Below are 12,392 nucleotides of genomic sequence, written 5' to 3'. Positions count from 1 at the left end.
CTAAAACGGCGTCAAACAAAATTCACGTTAGATGCCTGAGAATGCTTAAAGTTAATTACACATTCTTAGTAGACTCAAAACTACAAAGTAAATGACTCGTTTATGTATTTACCAGAATAAATTTCATTGCAAAAAAATGAAGGAAAAAAATTGCAAAAAAAACCCCACAAAACAATAACAACAACAACAAAAAGTCATCCAACATCTGTTCTTGCCCAGAACTGAGATGCTTTGATAATGTGGTTGGAATTCCGGAATAGCATCTTTTACAGGACTCCAGTGATCCAGCCCAGTACACATAAAAACCTACTAACTTACCATGTATGTAAACAACTGGTGTCACTGGCTTGAACATCTATATACAAAATGACTGTCAAGGGAAAAAATTATGCCCTTGGGTATATTATTCTGTAAGGAAGTAAATTAAAATCATTTTTAACTCCTCAGTAAATGATGGCATGGACAGCCTATAACAACGTGGATGGAAGAGGTAACTAGATAGCAGCAGTGAGGTCAGTAAGTGAAGAGCCTCTCGGGTAACCTGTAAGTGACACTTTACAAGGGAAATGAACACAATATGGGTGGATGCTGATGCAGACAATATTGTATTAATAATAAATGCAGTAGATCTGATGGGTCAGCACTGATACGGTCTGGCCTAGTGCAGGCTTTTAAAAAGTTAATGATCTACAGTGAATGGAGCAGGCACCACAGAATCAACCCCTTCCGCAACCTCCTTTCTCCACTCTTCATTTGGTACAACATAGAAAAGGGACAGGAGGGAGTACCATATCACTGGAACCCCTATCCCCCAAGCACAAGACACACACTGTTTTTATGGGTCACTTGGCTACATTAGGTTTTCAAAGCAGCTTCCTCACATCTGTGTATCTGTGGTAAAATTTCTTTCTTGACCCATTATATCAAACTTTCAAGTGTATCTCTTCTAAATAATGATTAGCAACGAAATGACCAATATTTTAAAATTCCTTACATCAACAAGTCTACTTCAAGTGTTTTCTTATACATATCTATAATTCATTTTTTTAAAGATTTATTTATTTATTTTATATGAGTACACTGTCCCTATTTTCAGACACACCAGAAGAGGGCATCAAATCCCATCACAGATGGGCAACCATATGGATGCTGGGAATCGAACTCAGGACCTCTGGAACAGCAGTCAGTGCTCTTAACTACTGAGCCATCTGTCCAGCCTTTTTTTTTTTTTAATTGAACTTCTTTTATTTACATTTCAAATGTTATTCCCTTTCCCGGTTTCCCAGACACAAGGCCCCTATTTTATCCCCTTCCCCTTCTTCTATAAGGGTGTTCCCCTCCCCTTCTACCCCCCTTTCCAGTCACCCTGCACCCCCACCCCGACAACCTCCTATACTGGGGGTCCAACCTTGGCAGAACCAAGGGCTTCTCCTTCCATTGGTGCCCAACAAGGCCATCCTTGCTACCTATAATTCATTTTTGAGTTTTATTTCTATATCAGGGAAGAAAAGAATGTTCATTATATACATCTATGCATCAGGAAATGTTCCCACTTTTAAAAAGTTATTTTTATTTTTAAAAACAACATGTGTTTGTGTACACTCACAGACACAGTGGGTTTATGCACACAGGGTGCAGTGCACATGGAAGCCAGAAGAGGGCTTCTGGAACTAGAGGTGGTTGTGAGCTGCCTAGGTACTGAGAACTCTGAGAACTCCTGGGTCATCTCTCTAATGGCTCGGCACCGCCTCCCCTGCTTTTTTTGGTTGTTGTTGTGTGTGTGTTTTCTGCTTTTTGCAGTACTGAGAATTAAATCTATAGCTCTGCACACACTAAAAACTATATTACAACAACTTGAAAATTACTAATATATATTATTCAGTTCAAAGCAAATCTCCAGATCTTAAATTTACCTATTTGAAAATACTAATATTTTCCTTTCACTATGTTTTATAACTACTTTCCTTTTTAAGATTTGTGTTATTTTACGTATATTGCCTGCACGCATGCATGTGCACCTTGTGTACAAAGTACCCTCAGAGGTCCGTTTGAATTCCCTGGAACTAGAGTTACAGATGGCTGTGCGGTACCCTATGGGTGCTGGGCACTGAGGCTGTGTACACTGCAGGAACAAGTGCTCTTAACGGCTAAGCCAACCCTCCAGCCCCAGTAACCACTTTCTCTAGCTTTTAAATTACTTATTTCCTATGTTTTTAAACTATTCTGTAGGGCTCGTATGGTCCTTGGGGTATTTGTAAAAGAATGGTTGGTTTTATTTCTTGTCCCCAGAGCTAAAAAGGGTGAAGCGAAGTCTTCCTTTACACTTTCTACTATGCTACAGCTGACAGGCCTTTATCTCCTCTTGGCGCAGCTCACCCTGGCTCTTGTCCTAGGAAGACTGCCCCTGTGGGGGGTGAGGGGGGGCTGTGTTACCCATCTTTGTCTCTCTAGCACTAAGTTCAAGTCCTAGCACACAGTAGGGATTCTGTAAATTTTTGCTAAGTAAATAAATCAATTGAGTGTGCACTTCTGTGAAGAAATCTTGTTACCCTAAAAGTTCAGAGTGAGGGAAGGTAAGATGTCCAGTAGGTAGAGACACTGATTGTCAAATTTTCAGTTCCCATCTGCGGAAGGGTCTTGGTAATACAGACGCTCATGACCAGTCAACATGCAAAACATACGTGTCTGTGCAGTGCTCAGCCATAAATGGAACATCTATATGATAACCCCTCCCCTGAAGGCTCCAGGAACATTGTGGAAGAGGAGGCAGAAAGATTGTAAGAGCCAGAATTCAAGTCTTAACCCTGCTTGGGGAGCTACTGACAGCCGACTGGTACTAGGGGAGCGAAAGGTCAGTTTTCTTTATACGTATAGGTTGACCATGTTCCAATGGGTGCCCCATGCCCATGTTTATGTGGGCAGTACCAATTGTACTCTGAGTTATTTAAAAAACAAAAAAGGGAGGCTATGAATTTGAGAGGGGGATGTGGAAGGATCTTGGAGGAATGAGAGGGAGTGAATAGAGGAGAAATATGATTAAAATACATTGTATCCATGTCTGAAATTCTCAAAGGCTGAATTTACAATGCTACATTAAAAAATAAAATGAAATAAAATAATGAAATACTTCCAAACTCTTTTGGATAGTCAGACTCTGTCATTCAGTGAAGCAAGAGTACAACCTCATTTTCATGCTGAGGTCTGACTGCAAGCATTTGGCAGCACAGGCCACTTGACGACATTCATGACTGTCCAGACATGGCGCTGTAGTTTTAGTATGTTTTGAGTATGTTACCTAGAGGTTCATGGTTTCAAAACTTGGGTTCGAGTTCCAAGATTAGGAATTGGTGGGACCCAGGGAAGCATAGCTGTTCTTCTACTGTGTGGGTTCTTCTGTCTTCCACCCTTCTCCACCCCTTTTCTTCTGCCCTTTCAACCTCCCAACACTAGATAGAGCTGAACAGAGAGGAAAGGGAAGAGATCCCTGAATAAAGTCAGGGGGTGACACTATCTTTAGACTACTTCCTGCTGATTAGGGTGGTGAGTTCCTTGGGGCAAGTTTGATCTTCACCGTGAAGACCACAACCAACAACCAATCAACAGCCCGCACCACCTCTCAGGGGTCTAGCTTTTATATACACTCTGAAAAGTCCCCAGAATTTCAAGTGTCACACAGTCGCAGAAGCTATCTGCAGTTGGCAAAATCACACCCCAGCTAGAGCACAAGGTGAGTCATAGTCAGCTGTGGTGAAGCAGTCCCATATCCCTATACCTAAGATTAAAATGAAAATATATTCTTATATTTCTATGTTTTCTTAAAGAACCCAAAATTTCAAAATTGGCCTACAGGGCTGTACTGTTTCGTGGCAGGTAGTAGCAGTAGTACCATGGAGTTTCTGCCTGTCAGAATGTTGATGTAGATCAAACATTAAGATTAAAATGAAGGGCTGGGGATTTAGCTCAGTGGTAGAGCGCTTACCAGGAAGCGCAAGGCCCTGGGTTCGGTCCCCAGCTCCGAAAAAAAAAAAAAAAAAAAAAAAAAAAAAAAAGATTAAAATGATAGGCTGTGTTGGTCTTCTAAAGACACAAAACCAGCAGACAGTTTCTGATTAGGATTCTGTACAATCTTAACACACACACACACACACACACACACACACACAAATGCTTTCTTCCTTAAAATTCTATGGTTCAAAACACATGAGGGCCAGAGATATGGCTCAGTTGGTACAGTACTTATTTGGCTCGAAAGCCCTGAGCTCCATCCCAGTACAACATAAAAACAGGCATGGGAATACAAGACTGTAATTCCAGCCCCCAGACGGTGGAGGCAGGAGGATCAAAAGTCCAAGATCATCCTTGGGTACAATAGCACGTCTGAGTCTTAACCTGAGGTGCATGAGCCCCTGCCTCAATAAATATATCAATAAAAATTGAAATGCACAGATACACAATCTCTGTGCCTTAGTCATTAAAATGTATGAATATTCATCATCATGAATACACTCACAAGACTAGAGCAGACTGTACCCTTTGGTCCATCTGGTTTCTTAGGAATCAGTTAGAATGTAGGTCCCAATTCAGCCTCCGAGGATATTTAACTACATATTTGCAGAGAAAGATTCATTAAGTGAGAGAGTTTATCTCCTAATGTTTCTTGGTAAGGACTCAGAACAAAACTAAATTAATAGGAGAAGTAGACGTCTCATTAAGAAAAAAACAATTGGAGGATGAGAACCTTAAGGATCTAATGAGTACTGCTGGAGGGAAATTTTCACGATGGCTCTTCACAAATTCATTGCAAAATGTACAAAGACCAGGCAGTGGTCCTACGTTTTTAAATTTCTACTTCTGTATCAGAACAAACCTCACCTTCAGTTTTGCTTGCTCAATAAACTCAAAACATTCTGGAAAATAGGACAGGATATTGGTTTCAGGCACATCCAGTATAGAAATGGTCTTATATGTAAACTCACTGAGGAAAACGTTCTCAACTCCATACGCGACGTTGAGAATATGGGTCACCTTAAAGGAAAGAAAAAAAAGATGATTTTTAAGTTCTATGAATCAGATGGTCTAAAAATAGACTATAATGTTAATTTCCGGAATAAGAATACTCAGACATATAACTTGACTCACTGAATGATACGTCATCTTCGTGCCCTTTCCTCTGCCTCCTCCCTCAAAAGCAACACTCTTTCATGATACATGCATGGCCCTTTTGTGGTGCACCAACACAATGAGAATAAAGACCAGGTGGAACTTACTATCACAAGCACTGAGTGAACAACGACCTTAGAAGAAAGTACTTAAAATCATCTACTGGGGAAACAAACAAACAAATAAAAAACACGCAATGCATACCCATACAAAAACTTTGGTGATGAAGGGGTGGTTTTTGGTTGGTTGGTTGGTTGGTTTGGGTTTTGTTTTGGTTGGTTGGTTGGTTGGTTGGTTGGTTGGTTTGGGTTTTGCTTTGGTTGGTTGGTTGGTTGGTTGGTTGGTTGGTTGGTTGGTTGGTTGATTGGTTGGTTGGTTGGTTGGTTGGTTGACTGGTTGATTGGTTGGTTGACTGGCTGATTGGTTGGTTGACTGGTTGGTTGGTTGATTGGTTGGTTGGTTTTATTGCAGTGAACCATGGGTGGTAGAGCTAATGAGGGACCCAACATAAAAGACCTTTTCTCCAATAAAGCCTACTTATACTACTCAAGTGGAGAACTGTTTATTGATGCTGGCCTTGGGATGAGATGCCCTTTATACTAGTAATAGTAAGAATAGTGTGCTTCTCCTAGGTATTATTAAGGGGGCGGCTGTGCAGAGAGCAAGCAGGGTCTGATAGAGATGCTCTTGATTCCCACCCCAAGAGTGAAGCTGAACGTGAACGTGTGTAACATTACAACAGGAGGGGTGATGAAAACAAAAGCAACTTGCCAATGCAGAGGTTCCTCAGATTCTATCTGCCACATCACCCTGAATAGCACTGATCTGCTAGTGGAAATAAGGCTGAAACTTCCTCTCGTTTTTGTCAAATTGTTGGTGTTCGAGAGTCCTGGTAGGAGATCCAGGCACTCTCGTGTGTTTATGCAATTAAGGGCCATTATTTCTCATTACCAGGAGGTAATGAGTATAATAAACCAAAGAGAAGCCCGATTAAACACAGCTCAGTAAGCTGACAGGCACAATATCAGACTAGCTAATGAGCTGATCGTTAGGTATTTTCCTTTGGGAAATAACTACAAATAATTATCACATCACATTTTTATCCTCCATTCAGTCGATCTTTGTTTCCCTCAGAGCTAGAGTGACAAACATCAAATGAATAAGGTCTTTGTCCTCTCAACCTCTTGATGGTAATAATATAATGCAGACAACGGTGAGAGCTAAGAGGCTAAGGAGGTGGACTCCAATGGGAGGAAGAGATTACCCAGTGTACCCCTTGTCTCAGCCCACACCAGTGTAGGAGAGGTGGCAGGTGTGCATAGCCATTCTATCGGCCTAAACACTCTTCCCATCTGTATCATGGTTGGCAATTATGAGGTCTCAGGGAAATGAGCGCTCTCAGAGAAATCAGCTCACGCGAGCGGCACTACCAGTGTTCTTGCTGCTTTGTTTGATTCTTTCGGAGGAGATAATCTCATCAGAAAGTGTCATGTGGCAACCTTTACAACTTCCCATCGGCTCTCATCCATCTTACCTGTACCCTTTCTTCCTCCCTCTTTCAATAAACGATACATCCCTGCATTCTTTGCAGGCTATTCCCAGTGTGTGCACCGGAACCATGCCACTATTTCTGCACTTCTCTCTACTGACTTCCAGAATCTTCTCTTTCTCTAACATCGACCTTAAACCATGCTCAATGTCTTCCTGGTGCCACCCAATTTCTCTTACTTGCAGTTGTACTCCTGGGAAGAGAAACCATGACCAAGGCAACTCCTAAAAGAAACCATTTACCCGGGGGCTTACTTGCAGTTTGGCAGCAGCCAGCAGCCATGGTGCTGGAGCAGGAGAGCTCACATCTGATCTACACGTTACACACTGAGAGAAGGTGTGAGACTGTGCCTGGTATGGGCTGTTGAAATCTCAAAGTCCACCCCTAGTGAGACACCTCCTGCAAGAAGGCCACACGCCCTAACCCTTCCTAATCAGCCCAGCAACTAACTAGGAACTCCGTTCTCCCGATAACTAACCAACCATGGACATCTAAGAATATCTCAAATCCACTACTATCATCTTCTCTGAGAGTACTAAAATAACTTCGCAGTTGGCCTCCCCGTCTTTAGCTCAAACAATTCCCACAATCTATTTCCCATGCTGCTTCTAATGAGAAATCTTTTTTGGAAGCACATTTAATTCTGTTATTTTCCTAGATAAAACCTTTCATTGGCTTTCTGCCATGTTTTGGATTGTGTCCAAACAATTTGCACTGGTTTATGTGGCCCTCCATAATCTGGTTTATGCTTCTCTTCCTCGCTCATACCCTGCGTTCTCACACTCTTTCCTGATCTCCCAGCCTTTCTCTTCACAGCTTTGGGATGTTAACACACTCCCCGTCTCTTGCATCTGAACCCTTGGATGCCTGTTCCTTTCTCAACCACCTCAGAGCAAAACTGAAGTGTCACCTTCTCCAAGAAGCATTTCCTAAGTCCCTAAGCCCCAAACTAAACAAACTAAAGCGGGGTTAAAGGCGCCATCATTCTGCACTCCCCCACCCAACCACACAATATCTGACTGTAGACCTTGGGCTTCTCCTTGGGCCCACTCAGTGCATAATCATCAAGTGGTCAAGACCCTCAGTGCTCCTCAGACCACGCAACACCAGCTGAACATCTGACAACAGCAAACAGCTGAAAATGACTCTGAGGAAACACTTTAGACAAGCAATAAATCCTATCAGCTGCGTGAAAGGAGGTAAAAACCAGTGTACGGGAGACTGGTATATGAACTGGGAGTGAGAATGGGTAGATCTGTGGCAAGCAGACATGAGGGAAAGTCTGCCCCTCTGCTTTAGCAGAGGAAAGACATAACCACTGCGAGAGTCGAGTTCATGAGGGTGTGAAGGAGTCGGAGAAGAACACGGAACTGAAGGGTGAACTACAGACCTGTATGTTTAAAATAGATGCAATTATTTCGGCAATGCTACTAAAAGGATAGCCCAAATGGTACAGATTAATCCGAATTACGCAAAAGTAATACAATTCTTCCCACGGAAAAATGGACATCTTCCTGCATGTCGTGCCCGAGCCGAGATATCCATTCTCCTCGTTTACCTTGTGCTGTCTCAGTAGCTCCAGATCATGCGCAGCATCCTGGGACCCTGTGGAAATAAATCATATTATCTTGAACATAAACACAATCGTGGGAACTTTGTGCAACGATTCTCTTAAAAATCACAACAGAGGGGGACAATAATCGTGGGAGGACATCAGTTCAGTTTTTAGAAGGGAAATTTGGTAATATCATCCTGGAAAATTACCTTTTATTACCTATGGCCTTCCCGACTTTGAATAATTTATACTAAAGTTATAGATGTCACAGTGATTACCTCTCAGGATGTTCAACAGATAACAGATAAGAAGAAAACCAGCATGCAAAACAACTCCGAGTCCAATAGAGGGGCTTGGATAAGTAAGAGATTACCACAGTGAAATCTGTACCTCAGTATATACCAGTAGAAATCAAAATTAAAATAGTTAAGGCATGGGACACGGGTTCTCAATATATCAGCATATAAATGTGCTTCAGGGGCTTGGGGCATGGCTCAGCGGGAGAAGTACTTACTAACACAGGACCTGAGTTTAGATCCTAATACACACATAAAATCCAGGCATGCTGTGAAATAAATAATCAAAAACAAAAAAACATATATGCTGAATAACGAAGTACACTGAACAAAACATTCAATGTGGGGTTACAATAAATAACCCTTTCTCTTACAAAAGACAAAAAGGTATTAAAGAAATCAGACACCCACAAAGTTCAAGGCAGCTGGTGAGGGAACACTCAGTAGCTTTGAGGTTCAGGGGCTCCCACCCACACACTGTATACCACGAATGCCATGCCTTTCACGGTCTCTTTCCATTGAAGATGGCTCTCTACTCTCCCACATTTGGAGACTGGCTCTGGTTAATAAACAAACCCCTTCCCCAAGAATTAAGCAGGTATAGAGCTTTCACAAATGATCGAATAGAACATTCACAATAAAGGATGTCAAGAATTTTACTTTTCTGTAGTGCAATTTCCATAAACAATGCTTTTTTTCCTCTCCCCTTCAATATCTAGGAATGAGCCAGTTTCTCTCACATGATAACTGAGGGCCACAAGTACACAGTGATTCCAAGCTGAGAGGTTCCCTACTAAACCTGATAAGCAGAATGTGTATTCTGCTTCTTCCTACTTGGAAGTTGGACTTCCAAACCACAAGCATTCGGTAAATATGGATAGTGGGTACAGAAACTGTCTGTCCTCTCACCAGCCTGTCCTTCTATCCATTTCAAATGCTTCATGACTAAAAGGTGATTCTCAGTTTTCTACTGTAGGAAGTTTTAATTGTGTTGGGGTGGGAAAACAGGTTCAGATAAATTAATTTTAGTTTAATAGTTTAGTAACGTATCTTTTAACTAATTATTCTATTCTGTTTGTATAAGAAAATAGTAAAAATTGTAACATGGCTTAAATGAAATTATTTTCCTTTTCACCCTACACTTATTGCTTTGGTAATCCTCTCTCTCTCTCTCTCTCTCTCTCTCTCTCTCTCTCTCTCTCTCTCTCTCGGTCGACTACATTACAGAAACAGTTGTATTTTCTAAGTGACTACCAAATTATATTGATATAAACATAAACCCTGTGTGTCTGGTGTATTTGTCTGTGGTGTTGAGGCAAGAACTCTATCACTCACTCTCTCTATGTTGCTCAACCCAATGTTACTCTGGAGCCCAGGCAGGCCTTGAACTAGTTATTATCCTGCCTCAGCTTCTGGAACAGCTATAATTGCAGCCAATTAAAATTCTTTTTTGGGTTGAGGATTTAGCTCAGTGGTAGAGTGCTTGCCTAGCAAGCGCAAGGCTCTAGGTTCGGTCCCCAGCTCCGAAAAAAAGGAAAAAAAAGACTCTTTTTTAAAGAATGTATTTGCTTATCTGTTCACGTTTTTCTGTTTATTGTATATGTAACAGAGAGAAAGGAAAAGAGGGGGTGAGAGGGAGAGAGAGAGACTAATGACAGAGAAGAGTTTGTGATCAACTATGGAGGTCAGAAAAGGCTGCATATACATATTCTCATTCTTAGAAACATACAAGATCTGAACCATCCAGCTCATCCAAAGAATTAACTTAACTTTTTGCTTTTCATTTGGTTAAACGATGGTATTTTCCCCTAAACTGCGATATTTATGGTCTTATTTATTTAATCAACCTAAAGGTGTATATGGCAATTCTTAGGATACATGGTATAACTTGAGTTTTTGCAAAAAATAAAAAAATAAAAAAAATTCACAATGCCAGAACAACCTTATAGGATGTCACTTCAATTACAGCAGAGAGGAGCTGGAGAGGTGGATCAGAGGCTGTGTGCACTTGTTGTTCTTGCAAAGAACTGAGGTTCAGTTCCCAGCATTCATGGTGGTTCACAACCATCTGAACCCAGCTAGAGAAAATCTAATGAGCTCTTCTGACCTCCAAGACACAGTACACGTGCATACACACATGCAACACATGCACATAAAATAAAATAAAAAAACTAAAATTATTGTAAGCAGATGTTTTTTGGAAGTTTTGAGAGGATAAATAAGTTGGAACATGTAATGTAAGTCTGACCTTTTTTTTAAAAACATATTTATTATATATAAGTACTCTGTAGCTGTCTTCAGACAGATCAGAAGAAGACCTCAGATCTCATTAGACGGTTGTGAGCCACCATGTGGTTGCTGGGATTTGAACTCAGGACCTCTGGAAGCACAGTCAGTGCTCTTAACCACTGAGCCATCTCCCCGGCCCGTAAGTTTAACCTTAAACAATGTAGTACTATGATAGTGTGCAGAGTCAGTCAGACTTGGACCTAATCCCCTGGACAACTCTGCTATTTACTGACTCTATTGCCTTCACAAATTACTTCCCCAATCTTAATGCCCAATTCCTATTTGTAATATGAAGATAATTCCTACTTGAAGATCGTTATAACAATTATATACTGTGTATAGCTAATCCTGTGGGTATGTCTAACTCCTGTGTCCAAGTGTTAATTTCTCATTTATAAATGCAAAGCAATGCAGACTTATGGAATAGGCTGGTTTCTAAAGAACACCACCAGGCTCATAGCTATGAAGTAGAAGTCTTGTTTTTAACACCCAAAGACAGCCACCATGAGCAGAGGCAGCCGTAGGAAACACGCTTTCAATGTCGTTTCCACAACCATGGAACCACTTGTTATTACTGCATCTTTTAAAGGATATAGTCTTTTCTATAATACAAGAAAATACAACATCCCATTATCCTTTAAAGAAGGTTAGAAAAATAGAGGAATATTTCTTCTAAAACTCAATCATCTGGTGTTTTTAGAAGAATTGTGAGGGCAGACAGGTCCCTACTTTTTCCTAACTTACAAAAAGTAAGCATTTCAACTCTTCATCAGGATAGCTGATAATATTATTGTGCATAGGGGATTGGTATGCACAGGGGAGTCTGCTGATGAAGGAATCCAGTTCTCCACAACGTAGTGGCAAGTCAGTTTACTCACCCAGAAGCAACCAGGGCTTAATAACGCCAACTTGCAGGTCCAAGGTAAGGTCCTGCACATAGCCACAACCACCCCCACCGCTGGTCTCTGTTTCCACAACATGAACTGTGGCATCTTTCCAAGTTTCTATAAGTTTCTTTCCAGTTAGCGTGGTCACCCTGGTGCACTGCTTCCTGAGATTATCCCGGGAGAATGCTTTGATTTCTTGGTTCAGGGAGTGCATTACATGAGCGAAGGAGGAAAAGCAGCAAGGAAAAAAAAAAAGAAAGAAAGAAGGGGGGGGAAGGCACTGCACGCTGCAGGGCTAGTCAGCCACTAGTCACTTAGCGGAGCTGGCCCCTGCAGTGACAACCTCACCTCCTGGAGAGAAGAGAGCAGCCCAGCACCGCTGTCCCGAACACCGTTGTAAGGCGAGAGCTGATTGGCCGCTAAGAAACGGGCGCCGATTGGATGCTATTTCTCATCCGCTGACGGAAGTCTTATGCCTTCCGGATCCATTCAGAATCTTCTTACCGTATCCTGTTTTTACTCACGGTTTTTAATCCTAGCTTTATTTTGGACCCGGGGGGAATAGTCATTTTTGAGACTCATTTACAGAGAGCTGATATCTCGTAGCTTTCTAAGGGCAGTGATTTTTCTGGGATTGTTCGACTGGTTACAGAGAT

The 12,392-nt window shown here is 41.5% G+C and overlaps 1 protein-coding gene across 5 annotated transcripts in view; it reads right to left on the bottom strand.

The window, feature by feature from the left end:
• The window catches only part of Dusp19 (dual specificity phosphatase 19), a 136,001-nt gene extending 123,879 nt beyond the window's left edge, over window positions 1-12,122 (bottom strand). For 2 of the 5 annotated variants that reach the window (XM_063283646.1, XM_063283644.1), the window contains exons 1-3: window positions 11,728-12,078; window positions 8,268-8,314; window positions 4,873-5,025 (exon numbers count right to left, since the gene is read on the bottom strand). In XM_063283646.1, the coding sequence (XP_063139716.1) occupies window positions 4,873-5,025; window positions 8,268-8,314; window positions 11,728-11,950 (423 nt within the window). In that variant the 5' untranslated portion in view covers window positions 11,951-12,078. Of the gene's footprint in view, window positions 1-4,872; window positions 5,026-8,267; window positions 8,315-11,727 lie in introns of all 5 variants that reach the window. The other 3 variants (XM_039104869.2, NM_001107739.2, XM_063283645.1) reach the window with 3 other exon arrangements.
• Between the last annotated feature and the right edge of the window lie 270 nt (window positions 12,123-12,392).

The sequence above is a fragment of the Rattus norvegicus genome, chromosome 3 (genome assembly GCF_036323735.1).
Source record: "Rattus norvegicus strain BN/NHsdMcwi chromosome 3, GRCr8, whole genome shotgun sequence".
Taxonomy (NCBI): Eukaryota; Metazoa; Chordata; class Mammalia; order Rodentia; family Muridae; genus Rattus; species Rattus norvegicus.
The sequence above is the reverse complement of the archived record's forward strand: the minus strand, read 5'-3'. Positions and strand labels throughout refer to the sequence as shown.